Source organism: Oryctolagus cuniculus, chromosome 5 (assembly GCF_051225735.1).
Source record: "Oryctolagus cuniculus isolate XC-2025 breed Fujian yellow rabbit chromosome 5, ASM5122573v1, whole genome shotgun sequence".
NCBI classification, from domain to species: Eukaryota; Metazoa; Chordata; class Mammalia; order Lagomorpha; family Leporidae; genus Oryctolagus; species Oryctolagus cuniculus.
Genome location: NC_142871.1, coordinates 32,463,785 through 32,485,971, shown reverse-complemented (window position 1 = coordinate 32,485,971; position 22,187 = coordinate 32,463,785). Strand labels below are relative to the sequence as shown.

Genomic DNA, 22,187 nt, shown 5'->3' with positions numbered 1-22,187 from the left:
ATCAAAAGGCATTTAGTTACATGCAAACTCTAATTTTACTGCAGTAACAAAAAACAAATGCCCTAATTTCCTGCCTAAACTCAATTTCATAGCCACTGAGGATGGAAGGATGACCATTTTATACCACAGGCAAAAATTTCTGCCAACTGAAACTTTAGTACATTAAGAACTGAACAATCAAACTTGAAGTGTTAGTTAGACCACTGCATTTCATGGCTTACACTACATATATTTTTACACAATCACAGTTCCCCTCCCTCACTTTTACTAGCAAAAGGAACTAATTTGCTAATTCCTTTGAGTTACCATAGGAGCCAAACATTCAACCAAACTATCATCATGTCTAAGAAAAAGCTGTTCTCTTTCCCAAATGATATCATTAAATGAACCCTACCAATATCCAACTAGATACTTGCTCCATGTAGCAATCTGAATCCAGAAGTAAAATGGCAAGAAAATGTACTACTATGAAGTCATTAAACAGTTATAATGACTTTATGGGAAAATGAGAATATTATCTATTCTGTGTAGAATAAAAAGAAAAGTTAGGATTTCTATAGTTGACACACATAAGGACTTAAATAAGCAAAGCATGAAAATAACTAAGAGATGAACACAGAGTTTTTAAATGTTTTAACTTTTTTTTTTTTCCAAAAATCTAAGTGATTATAAAGAAGTAGACCTCAGTTAGTAACTTTTTCTGATACTTGGACCTTTAAGGACTAGTTATTGATCTCAAAACTGGGTTATTACCTAGTGTACATAAATGCTTCTACAGATATCAAAATGGTAACTCGTCAATGAAGATCAAATACTATATTTTTTTCAAGATTAATTCATACTGTAGGAATAGTGACTCACACTGACCATCTCAAAGTTATGTACTTGGCTTTCCTTATGTACATTACTCTCAGGTAAAGTCCTTTCAAATGATCAAAGATAACTATTACGTACAAAGGTTCCTCGTGGTCTGCTAACCCCTGCAAAGCCTGAGTATTCTTTCAGTTCGTGGTGAGTTTTAAATTCTTCTTCTCTTTCCTTCTTACTCTCCTTTTCTTCTCGAGAACTGGGAGAAGAAGGTGATGCTGAAGAGGATGAAGATCGAGAATGATCTTGCTCTCTACTTTTATGTTTGCTGCAAAATAAAGAAAACAAAATATGTGCTATTGTTAACAAGATAAAGACCTCATTGAATCTTATAATAAAAGGGATATTTTTCAAGTAAAAAAACTATCCCCTATTAAAATTATTATATAAGCAAAATAAAGGGTATTAAACTTTGACAGAGTCTGTTTCCATTCTCCTTCAATATTTGTTTTACATCACTAAAACTTGCTATGGCCTGCCAGTTACAAACTAGTAGCCTGTAAATTTCAGGAGTAAGGTTCAGTTCTTCAATATTTTTATTATCTTGTTATTAAAATGAAAGGAAGATAAATGTTCTTAAGACTAAGTTTCACAATGACTACAGTTTTTATACCCCAAGTGAGAACAGCTGGTATGCTCTGGGCCATAACACCATTATAGAAAATAAAAAGCATGACATTACAAATACCATTCATAAATTAAAAAAACACACAAGTAAAATCCACCATTTACCTAATGAACAGCAGGAGATACAATTGTCTATAATAGTTTGCAATCCTATGATTTGACTCTATGATGATCAAATTTACATGACTAACGCAACACCCGAGAAGATCATACCTGCAGTAAATCTTACCACTGCTAACAGTATCCATGGAAACATTATTTTCAAAGACTAATATATTTCTATTGCTAGTCCTTCCTCCCCACCCATCTCTCCCATGTTAAACCACTAGATATCAGTTCAAAACTCTTGTACTCTGGGTGTTATGAGTTGAAAAAGTGCGGAATCAAGCATAACGAACCAAAGTTCTTACACAAACTGTTTCTAGAAATGCACTGCATTGAAGTCCAACCTCCTGATGTAGCCTGGATAATAGGACACATTAATTTGTCATTTTTTTTTTCAGTGTTAGCTTGCTATTCCAAAGTTTTTGTCCTCATCCACCATAAGCCGTGTAAAAGACAAATACATTTTTGCTGTAAAACAAATAATTTTAATTGTTTAAATTTAAACATTTGATTACACAAGTCAAAATTGAAAGCAATTAAGCTGACAATTATTAAAGGCTAATTAGAAGCTAAAACCTAACTCATTCATTTCTTAACAATTACCTGTCATCTTTGTAAGATTTGTATTCCTTGTAATCTTTTGGAGTTTTCTCCTGCTTTCTTGATCCACTGGATTCCCTGGAGCCCTTGGAATCCCCCCGTTCTTTACTTCTTTCTTTTCTACGCCGATCAATGTCATGCCGAAGATCAGCAGAATCACATCTTAATTTTTTGTCCCCCTATAAAAGACAGATATAAAATACAGACTTCAGGGGAGAAATACACGCACAAATATGATACACACACACACATATAAGAAATCAAATTTTATACCAGTTTCTAAATTGGCATTTCAGTATCAGAAAATATCTGATCCTGTGTAATATACTACCATTACTTTGTTTAAAAATGTACTTGACTATTTTTACTAAACATATATGTACAAGTGCAGTGAGACTCAAGTCACTAAAAAGTAATTAGCTTCAAGATTTTACAGGTTTCTAGTCAAAACAATCCATAAGCTACTGTATAGCAAAATAATACAAATATTTTTCTAATCAGCACATCATTATCCCTCAACCTTCCGGAAGTTTTAAAAGAGTCGAATAATAGAAGTTATAATCTGTAGTTGTGATACAGCCTTCTCCCTATAAAGTTAAGGGATCCTGAAAATAATAGTTCTCATTAATTAAGCCTCATAATCATCAATCTCTTCCCAAAGAAGTTGACCAACCCAAAAAAAATTTCAAAAACAAGAATTCTGTAACTTCTATAACATGCAAGTAGAATATGATTAATGAAACCAATTGAGGTTGAACAAGGGTTGAAACAAAGCCAGAAAGATATTATTCGCAATCCTGTACTCAGTATCTTGGGCCATATACTGCCCTTTCTCAATTCAGGTATTGCAACGGACATTAGTTTAACTGGGTCACAATTCACCTCCTTCTTGTTCCATTGTTTTTTCAAATACTATATAATTAAGGAAGATGGAAAGAGGCATCTAGGAATGAAGAGAAATTATACATCAGTAAGATGCTAAGCAACGTGGACATCCTTGCTAGTATTCAACAATAAGAAATATTAACTCAGGGAAATCTAAGCTATAATATTCATAAACATGCATAAAACTGAAAGAATATACCTCCAAATGATATTAACTACTCACCTAATTACTCCCAAGGTAAGAAAAAAAATCTCATCAAAACAAAACACTTCCTTTCACCTAAGCATTATCAACTCCACAAGTAACAAGACAATTTAAATGAAGCTATCTTGTAAACTGCTAATTCACTTCCTATACATACATTAATTACATACTAACATGTATTATTCATTCAGATAAGATGATGAAGGATAAAAACCTATATCATATTTCTTGTCCATCCATTAGTTAGCACTACTCTCTCCTCCAGATCAAATTCTGGGCTAAACAATGAAAAAGCAAGATACTCACTATCAGAGCATGAATATAGATTGTTGGGAAAACAAAATTCACCAACAACGAAACCAACGTTAAAAGCCAAAATGCATTCAATCATTCATCTCAGAATCTTTTTCCAAGGTCAATATGCCTATGCAAAGAAGCTACTTTTTTTTTGTAAGCTCTAGTTCCCACGTTCAGGGAAAGTTAATAACATACCATAGTAAACAATTTGTATAATATCACTGTCACTAACAGCTTCCAATAATAAGTGTACCAATATTTTCACCAAATAGCTCAATGATTCAACAACTCCGTAAAATATATGTATTTTCATTTTCCTAACTGGAAAACTAAGGTTCAAGAAGCTAATCATTTTCCACACATCATACAGTACTTAGTCACAGCAAGAATGGGAACAAAGCAGTATTTCCAAGTTCCCTAATCTTTTCCAAACAGTTGCTCCCTTCCCACCTTTTCCCACATTTCTACTAGAGACTTTATGACCTGTCAAATAAGCTAGTCTATCTAGCAAATGTCAGTTTTGAATTATCAGAGTGTATCAGACTCCCTTAGCCAAAGAATTCCATTCTCAAGAAACATCCCTCAACACCTTTCACAGGCTCCTTTCTCAAGTTTAAATCCCATTCCCCCCCAAAAACACAGGAATGTGAAGAGCCTAGTATTTATTCCAAATGTTTTACTTGTAAATCAGTTCTTAGAATGCTTATTTCTTAATCCACATCAAAGACGCCCAGTAGCATGAGAATTATTTCATATTATCTGTAAAGAACCTAGAGATACCAATTTAGGCACATACAAATCAAGGAATATTTCTTGTCACTCATCTATCTCACTTCAAAACATTTTCAAAATCCTAATTTCTATGCAGATTCTGTAATTTTCTTTTGTCTAACCACTGATTCTTTACTTAGGATTAGTATTTTTGCTCACTAGTATTTTCAAAAACTACTCATGATTTAACTTACAATATTTAATATAGTGTCAGCTTAATTCCTTCTAGGAAGGAACACTATGTATCCTACAATGTATATTTACAAGTTAAAAATAGACGGTATCTGTAAACACTTTGCCTTAAGAAATATTTCATATACTATCATTAAGCGCAACCTAACACACACAAAAAAAGCACATTCAAAAACACACCTTTTGATTTTCTTCTTTAAAAATTCTCTCTTCCCCTGCTAAACGGGTATGCTTCCTCAGGGCACTTGGAGAGATGTCAATTCTCCTTAAGGTAAAATAAAGCATATTTGTAGTCACAATAACTTTATGGCTCAAAAAATACACAATATTGTCCATTTTCATATGTAGTACTATACAGTTATTTTTCTCCTAATCAAGAATCTAACTCCTAATTAAAAAATAAAAGCTACATCTATGAATTAAAATGCTTACCAGATGATTTTTATATTAAAGAATTCTCATCTTTTAAAACATTTTAAACATCAAAAGTAGAATTTTGTTGGTCTACTACCATTTTAAATGTAAACCACACAATTATAATACATCAATATTCTCAATGAATACAGTATGAACAGTATTACTGACTCAGTAATCTTAAAATTTTTACAAATCCTATGCATACTCAGTTTTAGTTGGTGCCTTTCCTCGACACTTTAAGCTATGTTTAGTTGCAATATTTTATACTTCTTAGAGCAGTCACCACCAAAACCACATCAATTATGCATGGTAACACTGAATTTGGTCCTTTATAACTAATATCACTAACTGTCTTAATCCCTCAGCAAAGTAGGATCATCACAATATAATCAAGTGACAAAATCAGGATTTCAACCTAATTGTCTAATTTCAGCTTTCAAACTCTTACCAGTTCTATTTCTCATCAATATTTTTATTTCAAACAAACTTACTTAAGTAAATTCAAGGGTCATTTTAGGTATCCATTCCTCTCCCCCAAAAAGCAAATGAACTGATAAAACAATTTAACTTCATAATGGACTGCTAAGAGTCAGTATTTTTAAATTCTATCAAGCAGTTTAAACCAAGTAAAGTGAAAAATGAGACAGAATGTAAAATTTTCAAGACTCGGGAATATAAGGATGATTCAAAAAGCTCGTTTTGGTACAAAGATTCTCAAATTCATGTATGTGGAGGTCTTCAAAAAGTTTATGGAACTGCATATTATGAAAAAAACTGCATATATTTCAGATTTTTTTCAACAAATACTCATCTTTTAATTGCATTTTTCCATGAATTTTCTGAGGTATCCTTATATAGTTACTCAAAGTCTAAATGAGGAATTAAAACCCAAGTATTTTTATCACAATAACATACTTCCAATCCAACATAATCATGATTAAACAGCCCCTTTCTATGAAAGCAACATTACAGGCCAGTTCAGTACTACACATACCTGTGTATCTCAGGGCTCTTTTGGCGGGTACTATGTTCTTCAGTGGCTTTCTGATACGAAGTAAACCGCTCGTTTAGGGTCACTGCAGGTGATTTGAAGTATTGCTCTGTTGATTTAGGAGAAACACTGGCCAATTAGTTACCTTTACTTTTAAGAGAGATTTTTGTTTGTGACAAGAAGGCATGTGGCAGGTAAAAAAAAAAAAAAAATATTCAAGAAACCTACCAGAAGAGAATCAAGTGTTACAAAAACCTCCTACCCTTTCCTTTTCAACTTCTTGTACCTCAACAGGCAAGTGATTACAAAGTTCCTCCAGAGGACCCAGTCAATACTACACAAAATCCAATACTACACATAATCCAAAAACAGTAGATTAAATCAAGCACCTCTAATTCCATTCCCTAATGCACTACTTCCTCAAATGGAACAATTATGTGGAACAATGTGGATATCCTTATACCTTGCCAATATGAACCCATGAAGCTTCTATCATTCGCAGAAAACAAAAAATATGAAAATAACTATAAAGCTGATTAAATAAAATTACTTCATCAACATCTATGTTGATATACCAACAGAAATGGCTTTAAGAAAAAACTGAATACTGTCAATCACAAAAATATTTTAAAAATCAATGAACAGACACTAATTAATCCAAAAATCTGGCGTCTTGGCAAACCTGACAGCACATTTGGTATTGCTGTCTTTCCTTAAACAATTTTAAAATTAGTAAAATCAATACTGATGAGCTTTTAAACCAGTTCAGGATATGCTGTAAATGTCAAATAGGAAGATGTATAAAGTCATGAACTATGAAATGTTACAATATGAAGCAAGCTATCTGCTTAACAGGTCAACATACATCTGTGTCAACTTACCGCCCAAAATCCAGCACATGTCTCATAACCAATCATTAAAACTTGAAACGGCCACTACCAGGGTAGTGCCTCAATCATAATTCCATGAAACCCAGGAATTTGAGCTAGCAACTCAGTTTTTATGCCATTTTTGCCAGGAAGACAGAAGATTCAACTTTGCCTGTATCTTTCAACAGCTATTTTACTTTGAAACATGGATTTTGCCATTTCAAAACATATTCCAGGACCTAGTTACAATGAAAAAGAAAACATCACTGGGCATTTTCAGCTCTGTATAAAGTAAGAGCTGTTCAGACTGGTTGCACAATACCATTTATGAAGCATAAATATAGTTTTAAAAAATTTAAAAAGAAAAAATTTAAAAATTTATTAAGATCTGATCTCAAAATTCAGCAATAAACAGTAAAATGTGGAGACAGGTCAAAAATGGTGAAAAAAAGAAAAAAGATAATGTTTCATATTTTTCATACCACCGTAATATGGTCATAAACTGGTTCACAAACCTAGATAAAGCCAAGCAGCAAAACTCGTTACCATGCTTAAATACAGTCAAAAAGAAACTCATTCAATATTGTTTTAAAATGCATGAGGAATCGCTAGTGAAAAGTTTCAGCTATTATAATGAGGTATTCTCATGTCCACTAACACAAACTTAAAAAAAAAAAAGTTTAATAACTGACAGCCTGGGAGGTTCCTGGGCAAGAACCTGTTTTATCAGTAAGCTTCTTTTTAAACACAAACAGAAAACCTAACTGCCCATAGAGTCATACCCTAAAACCTCTGAAAGTTATCAGTAACTTTGAAACAAAAATTACATATTGGTTAAAATAGAAGATTATTACTTTAGTTGAAATTAACACATTATCTTTAGGCCCTAAAGAAATGTCACTTATTATCCTATTTAGTCACTATATCACTGTACTTATAATCAGCTTATCTAAAGCACTCAATTTTTTAAAATCTTTCCCGTTTAAAAAATCTGACAAGTTTTCTTCTAGTTTATCATTAAGTCTTATAAACGAGTAACTCAGGAAGAAAGACAGTTTACACTTTTTTCTACTGGTTTCTGACTTTTTTAAAAAAAACACTGAAAGGAAAATTTTAGCAAATAATGCTTGGTAATAATACTAACTCATTTGTTGTAAATCTATGCAAAAGGTACATTATCACAAGTCATAGGCATGCCATGAAAGATAATCTGTAAGCACTCTGTACTTCAAATCTTGTTTGACAATTTTTAAAGACTACTCAACAAATCGGTATCATGTTTTATCATGATGTAAATTTTTTAGAATGTTTTAATCCTAGCATTTGGATCACTTTTTATAAACACCCCATCAATCTTAATTCTAAGACAACTGATATCTCGTCTATAAAAACTATGTTTTTCCAAATTTTTAATGGTATTGAGGTACACCCGCCAGCCATGGGGTACCTTTTTAAAAGTAAGTACTTTTTATATGCATGGGAGAGGCACTGACCTCACAACACTTAAAACATACAAGCATACCTTTAACATGATGAACCAAGGACACAATGTGCTGTATAAATGACTCCGAAGTGCTTTTGCTGGCCTGTGGCAACTTAATGTGGTCAAAGATGGATCGGAATTCTTGTTCCTTCTTGACAGAATGGACAAGTGTACTAGCAAGTAGCCTGTCTTTAGTCAAGGAAGCAGGTCTGGAATGTATCGATAACACACACACACACAAACAAAATACAGCATTGGTTTGAATATGAAAATGGTATGTTAAAAAAATAATTAAATGGATATTAACTAGATATCCATAGACTACTTACTGGGCATCAATGTAGAATTACCTGTTAGAATCATCAAGAGGAACAGGCGCCATTTTGAGTTTGACTTCAGGACGGTGAGAATCACTGGCTATCATTTTGATCCTAAGTGGGCTCTCCTCTCTGAAGGTAGACTTTTCTCTTGTGTCAAGATTCTTATGCAGAGGGGGACTATAATCAAAGAGGTCTTTGAGCTTTTCAGACTTTACCTGCTCAGGTGACTGAGTTTCTTTCTTTACTGTTATTCTTTCAGAGCTTTTGTCTTCTTCCTTGTGTTTATCTTTTGTAGCGCTAGGCCTTTCCACTACATATCCAGTCTCTTTAAGCTTGTAATTTTTTTCTTCTCTAAATCCATCACTTTCTCTATTGCCTTTCAATGAAACTTTGGACTTGTACTTGGGTCCTTCCTCCTCAGTATTCCGGTGAGATCCAGTACCAAAATTTTTACCCTGATCTGCAAGGACTGACTTTCTAAACTGTCTATAATCCTCTGTCTCCTCTGTGTCATCCCCTTCCGAATCATTAAACTTCTGTTTTCCAGACTCTTTATCACTGAAATAATCTAGTGCTTCCTGATCTTCCCATTCTCCCTCTGCCCTTCCTTTCTCTGATCCTTTCTCTTTTGGAGCTTCTTTATCCCTGGTATTACCCCTATCAAGCAGGAATACTCTAGACTCTTCATCTGTGAACCTGTAAAGAAGCAAAGAGGAGGACAGTTAACTCTGGATTGCATTCACTGCATATTGTTTTGCATACTTCAACTTGCTGCCCAATACCACAGGACCAGCAATAAGAGAAAATAATCCTTTCAACAAAGTTCCCCTCGCCCAGGTTCCACTTTGAAAAATCATTAAAGCAACAATTTAGAACTTACACAATGACTTTTTAAGTAAATTTACATTATAAGGCTTTAGTATAAAAAGGTAAAGCCATTCTCAAATCTATCCTATTTAGTCACAGTCCACAATTCTATATCAATACAACATTGCCTAAAATTTAAGACTGCAAACCATTAACAGATAATTCCCTTATTAGAATTCTGCTTACACTTAAAATTACAGACTATTTCATTTAATTTTTCCCTGTTAATGTATCTATCAACACTATTACAGTCAGTGAGAAATACCATCTCTTCTACAGTCAGGCAGAATTTATTAAATACTGAAAGCACTGTTTATAATACCACACAAATTATATGACATTATTTATCTAGACTACACTCTCAGGATGAAAAGAACAAAATAAGCTTTTGGTGCTCTCATATCACATTGTTTTCTCAACAGTTTTACAATTTCTAACATTTATCATACTTTATACAACTTAATTTCCCCTCATTTATAATTTTAATTCTGGATTAAAAAAGGAGGACTATAAATTAGTTTTCAACATTTAACTTCCAAAGTCCACCAAAGAGTAAAAACAATATGGAATTCTTATAGAGGAGGAAGTAATGAGTAGAAACAGCTAGTTACATACATATTACAATGTAATTTTAAGTCTTCTAGTCCCAAATAGAATTCAAAGAACAAAGTATTAATATAACCTGAATTCTCTAGTTCTTACCTTTTTAAGAACTTTCCAGACTTTGCAGTTTCCTGATCTCCGCCATCAGGATAAAAGGAGGAACGTCCCCTAGAGTCATCTCTTGGAGCATTCTGTGGCGTGATTGTCTTTGCAGGGCTTCTTCGTGAAGGGATGTGGTGAATTGGGCTATTCTGAGAAGGGCTATATCTACTAGACCCATTTCCAACAGAACCAGATCCAGACCTTTCAGGACTATGCTGAATGGAATGTGAATGCTGAGAGGGGGTATTTTTTGCAGAGTGGACTGTACTGAGCATAGGGGCATCAGAGCAAGATGAACTCTGACTAGGTGGTGTAGCAATAGGTGAAGGACTATGGGGTGATCTAGGACTATTATCATAAGCTGAAAGGCCTGGCCAAATATCACCGGATGTGGCTGATGATTTATTGAACTCATCAATAGATTCAGATGGGTCATGTTCAAAAGTATCTTTCGGTTCCTCTTGTGATTTACTTTTCAAAGGACTCTCTTCTTGGGGCTCCCCTTCAGCTTTTTTGGTTTGTTTTTCCTGAGATCCTCGTCTTTTAGACACAGGAGATTTGCTATATGGGGATGAAGAACGAGAAGACGATGATCTTGGAGACCTAGAGGATCTATATGACCGGCGAGATCTGCTTCGGGATCTTTGAGAAGAAACAGATCTTCTTTTTGGACTCCTGGAACGTGATCGACCTCGTCTAGGACTCCTAGAGTGCCTTCTATTCCAGACAGGTCTATAACCACCTCGATGATATCTACCTCCTCCTCCTTGGTAATACCCTCTACCCCTTCCTCTGTACCCATAAGGTCGTCTCATTCCTCTATTATTTCTGTAATCCCGACGATAATCTCTAGAATAAATACGATCTCTACTACGAGATCTTGAATATGTTCTGGAACGAGACCTAGAACTAAAAATGAAATAAATATCAATGCAAGAAAAACAAAATATTCCTTTCTACTGTTCTAAGTATTTCTGGTTAAATATAGCATGTAAATAGTAAAAAACTTATTTGTACAAAAGTTCACTGTTTTTAATCAAAAAAAAAAAAGCCTTACTTCTAAGGTAACTAATGAGAGAGAAAATTAAAGATCTTAGAAATAAGGCATAGAAAATAAGAAGAAAATCAGCATGTACAATATTAGGACATAATAGAAAATTACAGTTTATAGGCAGGCACTTAAATAGATAACATGAAAACATTTAATGGTACTATTTATTATTGAATAGGGAAAAGATTAACCAATATTATATACAGTGAAATACCATTAGAAAATAACCAAACTAGGCCTAGAAAGACACAAAAATCATAATATGATTTATTTTTAATGGATTGTATCCACTTTCTACCTTTTTTTTTTTTTGACAGATAGTGAGACAGACAGACAGAGAGAGAGAGAGAGAGAGAATAGTCTTCCTTCCGCTGCTTCACCCCCCTAAATGGCTGCTACAACCAGAGCTATGCCGATCTGAAGCCAGAAGCCAGGTGCTTCCCCCTGGTCTCACATGCAGGTGCAGGGGCCCAAGCAGTTGGGCCATCCTCTAGTGCCTTCCCGGGCCACAGCAGAGAGCTGGACTGGAAGAGGAGCAACCGGGACTAGAACCCAACGCCCACATGAAATGCCGGTGCCGCAGGCAGAGGATTAACCAAGTGAGCCACAGCGCCGACCCAGATTGTATCCACTTTTATTTTCAATGTGTGGCTTCTATTTTCTATGCTATGCATGTACTACTAACTGAAGAAAAACCAGTCATTTTCAAATAAAAAACATCTTTTGTCAGATACAAAGACTCAAGGGCCAGAAATGAGATGCTATAAGAACAGAGATCATTTACTGCCAAATAATTTTTATATTACCCAATTCATCTCTTAATATTATGAATAGGAATATGTCATTTACTAGCACAATGATCTGGAATGAGACTCAATGGATTCAAATCTAAGTTCTGTCATTTATTATCCGCATTTATCTGCAAATTGGAACTATTTTCAATTTCTCCAACTTTACGGTGAGAATAACAGATTCATTTCACAGACTCTGAGAATATTAATGGGTTCAGCACTCTGTCAGTAGGTAACAGGCACTCAATAAATATTTGCTGGTATGATTATTAAAAGAATTAAGAGCACATTAATTCACCTGTATCGCTTCTTCCTAGAGTGTGATCTTGATCTTGATCGAGAACTAGACTGTGATCTAGACTTCGATCTTGAAGAATGTGATCTAGAATTGGAGCGACCCATTTCTCCCTAGTCAAAGAGCAAAAATGGTTAACACCATCTTATGTTTGAAGTTTCACATTATTTGCAGATACAAGTAGAATTTTATGTATTTCTCAGACATCACTATTCATCGTTACCATTCTTTTCAAATGAAATTTAGAAGACAGTTCAAGATCCTAACTAAAACTGTGTCATCACCTAAATGACAGGTACTGTATATTATGACACAACAGAAAATTTCTATGGACTGCCCCACATATATGCCACAATCCAAAAAAGCAACAGCTGCAGATGCCAGAAAGAGCAATGATATCAGACTGCAGCAGTATGCTAGATGTCACTCCAAGCCCAATACAAATGCCTATCTCTCCTGTAAAAAAGATATTATCAGAGTATTATAAATAAGGACTCTGAAACAAAGAAAATACAAGTGGCACAATACTGAAGCAAAATAAAATCTACAAGACAGTCATCACAGTAGTTTATGGTCTTGAAAAAGGACCAAACTGACCACTCAATTTACACAATACTGCCTGGAGTGGTACTGGAGTCTCCTAGTAGAATAAAGGGCACTATGCCTTCAAACAGCTGAAATAATGGCTCTGCTCTTCAGGAGTCATGACCACAGGATAAAAATGGACTTATGTGACAATACCAAGTTCACCCTGTAGCTTTCTGGGAAGATGAAAAAGGAACTGGAGAGATTGCTACAAGATATATTAGGATTACATGGAAAAGAAAAGTTGGGAGCCAATACTTTAACTTTAGTTCTAAACACTATAAGGTATCCAATGCTGCAATTATACCTCAAGAAGTACAAAAATCATTAAACAGTCAGGACTGATTTATATTTTATATTTCCAAGGAAGTCACTGCATGTGTATTCCTTCTGCTATATTCTAAACTTTCAAAAGATTTTTGAAAGTACAGTCTCCGCTTCCCAACCTTATTTGGGCTATAAATTTCATTATTTTTTTATTCAAAATAATTATTTCCATAGAAACCGACTTACTAAATTTCTAACAGTCTGCAATTTCCATATATTTAAATCATATCCCCACAACCAATTATACTTGAAGGCACTTATTTTCCCTAACTAAACTTTGATCACCTTTACAGATTAGTATTTGGAGATATTAAAATGAGTTATAGAAGTTATACATTGATATTGTTTGCATAGCTTCTTCTCAAAGGACATAAATGACAAACATAAAAGGTTTCTGATGTATCTATTTTAAAACTCTCTTCAAATACATTAGCGCCATCTTTTACTCTTCTTCTCAACCTCAAGTAAGCAAGAAATCATAAAGATAGAAGTAAAATATAGGACAAGTGATCAAAAATGTGGAATAAGAATCCCACAACCAATATAAAAGTAAATTTAATATAAACACAAGGAGATCTAGTTCTTGGTAGAAAAGACAATCTGGCTTACCAAACTGTCATTTTTATTTTGATAGTGAAATTTACAGTCTGAAACAAAAGAACTGTGGACCATAGCAAATTATGACACTTTATTGCTATCTGATCTCAAAATATGCTTCTCTCAAACTTTTTAAAGGACATATGTAATTTATTAGATTTGTAATTAGATTTCAAGAAACTGACGTTTTTTCCTACTCTGAGATCAGACACTGTGTAAGAAACAAAAAGGAGCAGCCATTTAGCCTAGACACCTACATCCCTGATCACAGTACCTAGGCTCAACTTCCAACTCTGGCTCCTGACTACAGCTTCCTGCTAATCCAAGACCATGGGAGGAAGTATTGATGGCTCAAGTAGTTGGGTTCTTGCGATCCAGGTGAGAGATCTGGATTGAGTTCCATACTTTGGGACCCTCCCAGCTTTGGGCAGGCTTCCCCCCACTCCACCAAAGGGGGATTGTTGCAGGCATTTGTGAAGCAAATGAACACGAGAACTTTATCTCCCAAATAATTCTTTATTAAAAACAATAAAACCAAAAATCCAGAGCTGCAAATTTTGGAGATCCCAAGAAGGCAAAATTTATTTTCCCTGTATTAACAAGTAAAAGAAAACACTCTCAATTCATTTAAAGATAAAGTTATTGGGTTATGTGTGTATCTGTAGAATCTCTGTTCTTAGCTTTTGGGACATTTTTATGGTAATTTCTGCTACGAGATTCAGGAATGTTGTAGGCTTTTCCAGTCTAGAAATCTTAGTTGGGGTGGAATTAAAACACACACACACACACACACACACACAAAATTAACAGATTCTAGATTAAGAAAAACAAATTCTCCTTCCAAGACTATAGACTATCCAACCAAGCATTTTTAACAGAATTATCTGAACAATATTATACATGGTACTATTAACTATTAACCATTCCTTACAATGAAAATTTGGTCAAGGTAAAGACAATGCCTTTTGTCTTTTATGTTCAATAAGGATATAACACTGCTTATGGTATGAGTACAATAGTTATTTCATAAATAACCTTTGAATGAATGCATTCTCCAGAACAAGGGTTTTGTTTTGTTTTAAACAGCAAGTTTTTTTTTTTAAAGGCTGGGGTTTTTCCTTATTTCTATATACATATCTGAACCTTCAAACAAAGTGATAAGAAAACATCTATTAATTATCAGTCCAAAATAAATTTGGATTTTTTTTTCCTGATTGCCTATAAAAATAAAAGCATATGTGGCTAGAAGAACCCTGGAATATAACCTCTGTATTTAGACCACCTGTATCAAATTCAGGCCAGAAATTTCCTTAGATGTATGCCCTTAGTATCTTTCAACCTCAGTCACTTCAATTGTAATATGAAGAAAATAACAGTACCTACTTCATAGAGTTGTAAAGGACTAAATGGGTTGACACATGTATTCTACTTAATACAATGTTTGGTACACATAAGCAATTAATTTTAATTACCTTAACATCAAAGGAGAGAAAAAAAGTTATTGTACTCCTCTTGACTGCATGAGGGAAGATGGGTTAAGTAGCAGGGTCTTTCTGTCTTGTTTTGTTTTTAAATAGCTTTGTATATTCTGAGTCTTTTAGTAGATGTGTTTACAGAAGTAGAAGAAGCAGATATACAACCTAGAAGCAGGAGAGATTAAAACAATCTTTTTCCTAAAACTAACTTACAATCTGGCTTAACTTCATACAAGCACAAAAAAAAAAAAAAAAAAAAAAAAAAAAAAAAACCCTGCAGACCACATCACATGTTTCTTTTACACATTTTTGTTTGTTTTTTTTTTTTATTTATTTCAAAGTCAAAATGACACAGAGGGAGAGGGAAAGAAAAACAGGGAGGGGGGAAAGAATAAAAGGAAAGAGGGAGGAAGACTGAAGGGGGTGTGAGAGATTGATTTTTCCATCCATTCACTGGTTCACTCCCCAAATGCCCACAACAGTGAGGGCTGAGGTAGGCCAAAGCCAGGAGCCTGGAACTCAATCTGGGTCTCCCAAGTGCATGGCAGTGACTCAAGTACCTGAGCCATCATCTGCTGCCTTCCAGGGAGCACTGGCAGGAAGCTCGATCAGAAGCAGAATCAGAAGCCAGTATTCAAACCAGGCACTGCAATGTGGGATGCAGGTGTCCCAAGTGGAAGTTTAACCCACTGTGCCACAACACTGGCCCAAGACCACATCATTTTTAATCATTCCAACTGAATCATCAGTTCAGGAGTCACATTTCCAAGTTAAGCCAAAACTAAAAACTAGAAAGATGAGTGTTACTTACCTTGGGCTTTATGCAGGATCAATAAGTGAAGACTGTAAAATTCTTCCTGGAGAGAATGTTCTGAGAAGTTAAACTCTAGCTTCAGATTCCTAGCAAAGATTTAAAAAAATTAGATTTATGGTAAATATACCGTGAACTCTATATAATACCATGAACTCTAATAAAGGCACATATTATGATTTCAAGGAAGGAGAAACTGATTTAGGAAACAAATTTTAACAACAAAAACTTGAAACTCAACTTTTTTAACAATCACAATGTGATAGCAACTTAATCTTTTGGTTTAGCTACATGAATTCTAATTTTATCATTTAGATTTTAGAAAACAGAACATATGCTGTCACTCTCAGAAAATCAAAAGTAGCTAACAATGCATAATCTGTACTTAAATAGAAATGGACCAGACCAAACAGTACCTAGCACACAGAAGTGAGAAACTTGGATTTTATTTTAACTTTAATGGGAAACCCCTGGAGAATTTGATCAGGATTGTCACACTATATAATTTACATTTTAAGACAACTGCTAAGGTTGGTGCCATGGCGCAGCAGGTTAATCCTCCGCTTAGGGCGTCGGCATCCCATATGGGCTCCGGTTCTAGTCCTGGCTGCCCCTCTTCCAGTCCAGCTCTCTGCTTTGGCCCGGGAGGGCAGTGGAGGATGGCCCAAGTCCTTGGGTCCCTGCACCCACATGGGAGACTAGGAAGAAGCACATGGCTCCTGGCTTTGGATCAGCACAGCTCTGGCCACTGCAGCCATTTGGCGAGTGAACCAACGGAAGGAAGACCTCTCTGTCTCTTCCTCTCACTGTCTGTAACTCTACCTCTCAAATAGATAAATAAAATCTTGAGCCGGCGCCGCGGCTCACTAGGCTAATCCTCCGCCTAGCGGCGCCGGCACACCGGGTTCTAGTCCCGGTCGGGGCGCCGGATTCTGTCCCGGTTGCCCCTCTTCCAGGCCAGCCCTCTGCTGTGGCCCGGGAGTGCAGTGGAGGATGGCCCAGGTGCTTGGGCCCTGCACCCCATGGGAGACCAGGAAAAGCACCTGGCTCCTGGCTCCTGCCATCGGATCAGCGCGGTGCGCCGGCCGCAGCAGCCATTGGAGGGTGAACCAACGGCAAAAGGAAGACCTTTCCCTCTCTGTCTCTCTCTCTCACTGTCCACTCTGCCTGTCAAAAAAAAAAAAAAAAAACCTTAAAAAAACAAAAAACAAAAAAAAAACACAGCTGCTGCTCACAGCATAGACAGCATGGGAAAGGGAAACAAGAGTAAATATAGGACGTTCAATTTATTAAATAGTTAATCCAAAATTTGACTGCAATCTCCTGACTCCAATTCCTGTGCTCTTTCCAAAACTCTTAACGGGTGGCTCAAGTAGCTAAAATTAAGGTACAAAATTCAAAATGTCAAATCAACATTCCCTTTATTGCAACTAACATCACTAACCGATTTCATGTGTAAATAAAGGTAAAGAATAACTTGCCTCAAAGGCCTTTATCCAACTATTCACCAATCAGTGAGGAACAAGGATTAAAATATAATCTAGCTTTATTTTTAAAAACAAAGATCATAAATATTTTAACAGAGCCTATCTTTATGGAATTAACACATAATGTCCAGGCAGAAGTGATGAGAGTAAAGAACCTGAACAACAAAATATCTTAAGATGCAGCTTCCTAGAATTCAATCTATTTTAGGGTACAATTTTAAGCACATTTGAGCCACACTTTCATTTTACCAGACTCAAGGAGCTTGCGCCCCACAACTTATAAACGAATTACTGATATTCTTATCTTTTAAAATCTTAAAAATAATATCCTGTCACTATTATTCTAGCAAACTAATTCAAATACTGGTTCATCATTAGCAACCCAACGTTGCATGTTACCTTAATCTCTTTCAGCTGCAATTTCTGCATGTGCAAAATCAGACTGGTCCTACTGAGTATATACAACTTGACTCAATGTCTGCCACATGATAATTCACTCACCCATTACCTATCATCACCAGTAAACCTTGTTTGTGGTAGTCTTTCTGCAGGCTACCCATTAGGTTTACCTGAGATAATTCTTGAATTTAATATTACTGTAATATTAATCTACATTACATAAATCTTCCCAGATATACTTCCCAAAATGTCTGGAATTTCACTTTAAGATGTTCCACAGAAAAGGGAAATAATAGTAAATAAAATTAATAAAATGCTAACAATTATTAAACTCAGATGATCACGTTGTACCTTTCTGCTTGAAAATTTCCTTAATTAAAAGCTTTCTAAAGTGAGGAAACAGAAATGTTGTCACAAAATCTCTACTCTTAGTCAAAAGGGGGAGCATAGGACTGGAGAATCAGAATACCTGCATTCTAAAACCAGGAAGTGCCACTTTCTGGATATGTAGTGTTGGCCTCTACCTAGAAAATGAAGAAATACTGGCTTGCCAAGTAAAATTAAAGTGTTTAAAAACTCCAAAATTATACAAAAATGTAGGATTGTATTATTACCTCTGTGTCGCTTAGACTAGTTGTTTTTTAGTCTGGGGAGGACAAAAAAAATTAAATGTTTACAACTCTTGAGGTAGTATTGGTGACCACTGTGCAAAAAGCCAAACATGAAAAATGAACAAATTCATATCCTACAGGTACAATATTTACATTAATTCTCCAAAGTGTTTGTCTTTTCCATTCCCTTACCTAAAATAAGTAACACAGAATTCAGAAGGCATTCGACTAAGTATTTCAAATGCAGTTTCTGAAAATTCCTAATCCAAAGCGCTATGCAAAACTGAAAAAAAATTCTTCCATTTCTCCAAGTTTTCTCTCATGTTATCTAGCAGATTGCTGCTCGCCTAAGTTATTCAATAAATTCAACTAGATCTTAGCCTACCAGTGAGAAACATTTTTAAGTGATTTAATTTTTTAAAGTGATTTAATTCTTAAAAATTTTTATTTATTTCAAAGGCAAGTAGAAAGCAAGCATGCCAGCTCCCATCTGCTGGTTCAGTTCCCAAAGGCCCATGACGCTAGGGAGCCAAGAACTCAACCCAGGTCTCCCACCAATTACTTGAACCATCACTGCTGCCTTCCAGGGTCTGCACCAACAGAAGCTGGAATGGAAAGCAGAACCAGGATGTGGGCCTTCCAAACAATATGCCGAACTCCGTCCCAGCAGTACTTTATACAAGTCTCTCACCAAGTTCTAAAATACTAACCTTCCAAGTCAAGAATCTGCTCTAAAGTCTTTTGTCATCATTTTAATTCTCTAAATTCAGGGGGATTGCGGTGTTGAACAAATGTAATGGTCAAAGTTGTGAAATACTGAGCCACTTTCCACAATCTCTCCCATCGAATTTACCCCGAACTGGTTAACATCACACAAAAACACAAATCCACCTGCAGCAGTTTTTCCTAAGTAAAAATTATCTTCTCAACAGTAGTCTAACCATTCCATCTAGAGTCTAAATGGAATAAGAAGTCACAGGACGAACTAGGAATTTTGTTTTCCTTTTTTATTATCAAGAAATTTAAAATAGGTGGCTGCAAAGGGATTTGAGTTTGAAGTAGCTAATCATCAGATCCAGCCACATTTGCTTTCAACTTTAGTCTTAGCTTTCAACACTTACACTTTTTAAGTGTGATGCAGAAAAGTAAGCAACCCACTACGTCTTAAGAAATTAAACTTAGAGGTTTAAAGCAAAGGCAAAGTCCACAACCTCAACTGGCCACTCCTACCCAATTATCCCCAGCACTGTCTGCCAATCATGGCTGCAACATTTCCAACGCGATGTAACAGGCCGCAATCACTCGCCCAAAGGCCAGGGCTTCCCTAGCGCATACTAATGGGAAACGGTCCTTCCGGCCGCCAGTGGCAAGGCCACTCTGCCAGGTCCAACAGCTAAGATCTGAACCCCACGGTAAGAAACAATCGCTAGGTACCAACTAGCTGAGCCAAAGTGCACGTCCGATTCAAAACAAGAGTGGGTTGCCAGGGCGACAAAGATTAACCCGAGAGAAAACTTTCCCACAGTACCAAGAGCCAACGGCGAGACAGCAGAACGGGATGCTAACACCGAGGAGAATTTACAAAAACAAGGTGTAAACCGACCAGGTAGCCAGGAAGCTGGAGAAAAGGGATGTAAACACAACGCCAAAAGCAGTCCACCTACCCACCGCACTTTGCGGCAGGTCACAGGATCAAAGCTCCAACGACCGGGAAGAAAGCGCTCCCAGCCAATGAGCCGGACACAAGTTGCACGTCGCGCCACCCGGCGGTAGGCAGGCAGAGGAGAAAGAACAGACGCGCGTGCGCGGGGCGTTCGGTCGGGCGCGCGGAGGGGTCCGGGCCCAAGACGTGGGGGAAGGGCTGAGGAGGGGAGTGTGCGCACGCGCAGGGGAAGCCGCGCGGTCTCTGCCTCTCGAGCCAGGTTCGCAGCCCCGCGCGCGCGCGCTCCGTCCGCGCGGCTCACCCCACCCCACACCCACCTTCTCAACCCGTTGTGCCTCGAAAAATCTGAGGAAAGCTGAGGGAAAGCCACACAAATAACCGCGCCACGGCTGCCGGCCTCTCTCGCCGCCGCCAGTCCGTCACTACCCACAAAAGAGTCGACGATATTCACCCGCCCTCGCTATTCACCGCCCTCTTAGCGACTCGAACGCGCCGCAAGGCCTACCTGACACGCCAAAGCACGGTTCCTGGGGTTTATCTCCGTTGGAACTACACAGCGGCCATTTCCCGACTCAAGAACGAGAGGAAAACCATAGAGGTAGCTTCGACGCGCTAGCTCGTCTCCGTCACTTCCGATTTGGGGCGTGGCCTCGCGTGCCGCTAAATAGCTGCGCAAGCCCCGCCCACCCTTCCGCCCTAAACCGGCTCACTGGCCGCTATTAAGATGTTGCCTGAGGCTTTCTGGGAAGTCTCGCGGCTAGTCTCGCGCGAAAATCGAGCGGCTCCGCCCTCCGGCCTGTAGCGGCTGCCTCAGCCTGGTTAGGGGTCCTCGGTGGAGCGGGCGTTTTCCCTCGCCGTGAGGCGCCGGGCTACAGTGCGTGGCGTTCTTTGGCGTGGCGCGTTCCTCACGCGGGGACTCTGTTGACCTCACTGTCGCCCCTAAGTTCCTTTGGGCTCGTCTGGCCCGGTCTTTTGGAGGACTGGCCCAAACGAAGCCAAAAACAAAAGCAATCGGAGGGAGGCTGAGGTCGCGGTGATCGCACGGCCGCGTCTCCCTCCGCCGGGAAGCGCCGCGCTGCTTCCTCTCTGTCCCCTCGCTGGAGGCTGAGCAAGTGTCGCTGTTGCTTTGGTAGTAGACTTGCCAAACGCACTTAAGTGGAAAAGTGGCCATGATGTGAGTGGCGGCTGGGTTCACGCCACAGTAGTGGGAAGCTGCTCGGGCTCTCCGGGCGGTGTGCGTCATAGGGTTTTTCCCTAAGTTGGAAGCGGGGCCGCTTAGGCTTTTCAGGTCGTTGGCATGGGCATGGAAAAGAAAAATAAGCGCACGAAGCAGTTGAGCCGTCATGCTGTAGCCATCGTGCGTGCCGTCCGCGGAACAGAGCCCGGCGTAGTCAGTCAGAATTATAAATCACGTTATAAATGGGCACGCCACATTGGCTTTGAATTTCGAATACAGCACATTTTCTATTAATACTTCTCCGAGCTGCGCTTTCTTCCTTAGGGCTTAAACTGTTATTACTTTGATGCTGAGGGACGTTAACTACCTTGAAGGATGGTTGGCTTGTAATTAGCAACCGGCGTTGTGTCATTCAGTACAATCCGTTACTGGGGCCCTGGTTGTGAATTTCACACTGCTTAGGGCGTTCTCTCCTCACACTCCAATTTACCAGCTCAACTGGAAAAAGACCCTCGTTTGGATGGAATGAGCCCTAGGTTTTCTCTTACTACGCAGACTGCTCCTCACCCCCCACCTCCCAGCCTCAGGACCGAAATCTTTGGCCCCTGTTGTACACTCATAAGATCCCAGCCATTTAGTAAGGTGCTTAGTAATTATGTAGCGAGTGAGTGAACTGTGTTAAAAGGAAAAAAACAATAAATAACCATGGATGGCTCA

The 22,187-nt window shown here is 37.5% G+C and overlaps 1 protein-coding gene across 25 annotated transcripts in view; it reads right to left on the bottom strand.

The window, feature by feature from the left end:
* Window positions 1–21,496, bottom strand: part of BCLAF1 (BCL2 associated transcription factor 1) — a 32,228-nt gene extending 10,732 nt beyond the window's left edge. For 2 of the 25 annotated variants that reach the window (XR_011388499.2, XR_016233684.1), the window contains exons 1-12: window positions 20,799–21,496; window positions 16,134–16,222; window positions 15,320–15,487; window positions 12,342–12,451; window positions 10,199–11,110; window positions 8,660–9,325; window positions 8,349–8,518; window positions 5,961–6,066; window positions 4,730–4,814; window positions 2,203–2,378; window positions 1,905–2,067; window positions 955–1,135 (exon numbers count right to left, since the gene is read on the bottom strand). Coding sequence is in view for 11 of the 25 variants with exons in the window: in XM_008263557.5 (XP_008261779.1) it covers window positions 955–1,135; window positions 2,203–2,378; window positions 4,730–4,814; window positions 5,961–6,066; window positions 8,349–8,518; window positions 8,660–9,325; window positions 10,199–11,110; window positions 12,342–12,445 (2,400 nt within the window). In the remaining 14 variants the exon portion in view is untranslated. Of the gene's footprint in view, window positions 1–954; window positions 1,136–1,904; window positions 2,068–2,202; window positions 2,379–3,081; window positions 3,143–4,729; window positions 4,815–5,960; window positions 6,067–6,838; window positions 8,519–8,659; window positions 9,326–10,198; window positions 11,111–12,341; window positions 12,452–15,319; window positions 15,488–16,133; window positions 16,223–20,233; window positions 20,314–20,798 lie in introns of those variants that run through there. The other 23 variants (XR_016233686.1, XR_016233690.1, XR_016233685.1 and 20 more) reach the window with 16 other exon arrangements.
* Window positions 21,497–22,187: the final 691 nt, after the last annotated feature.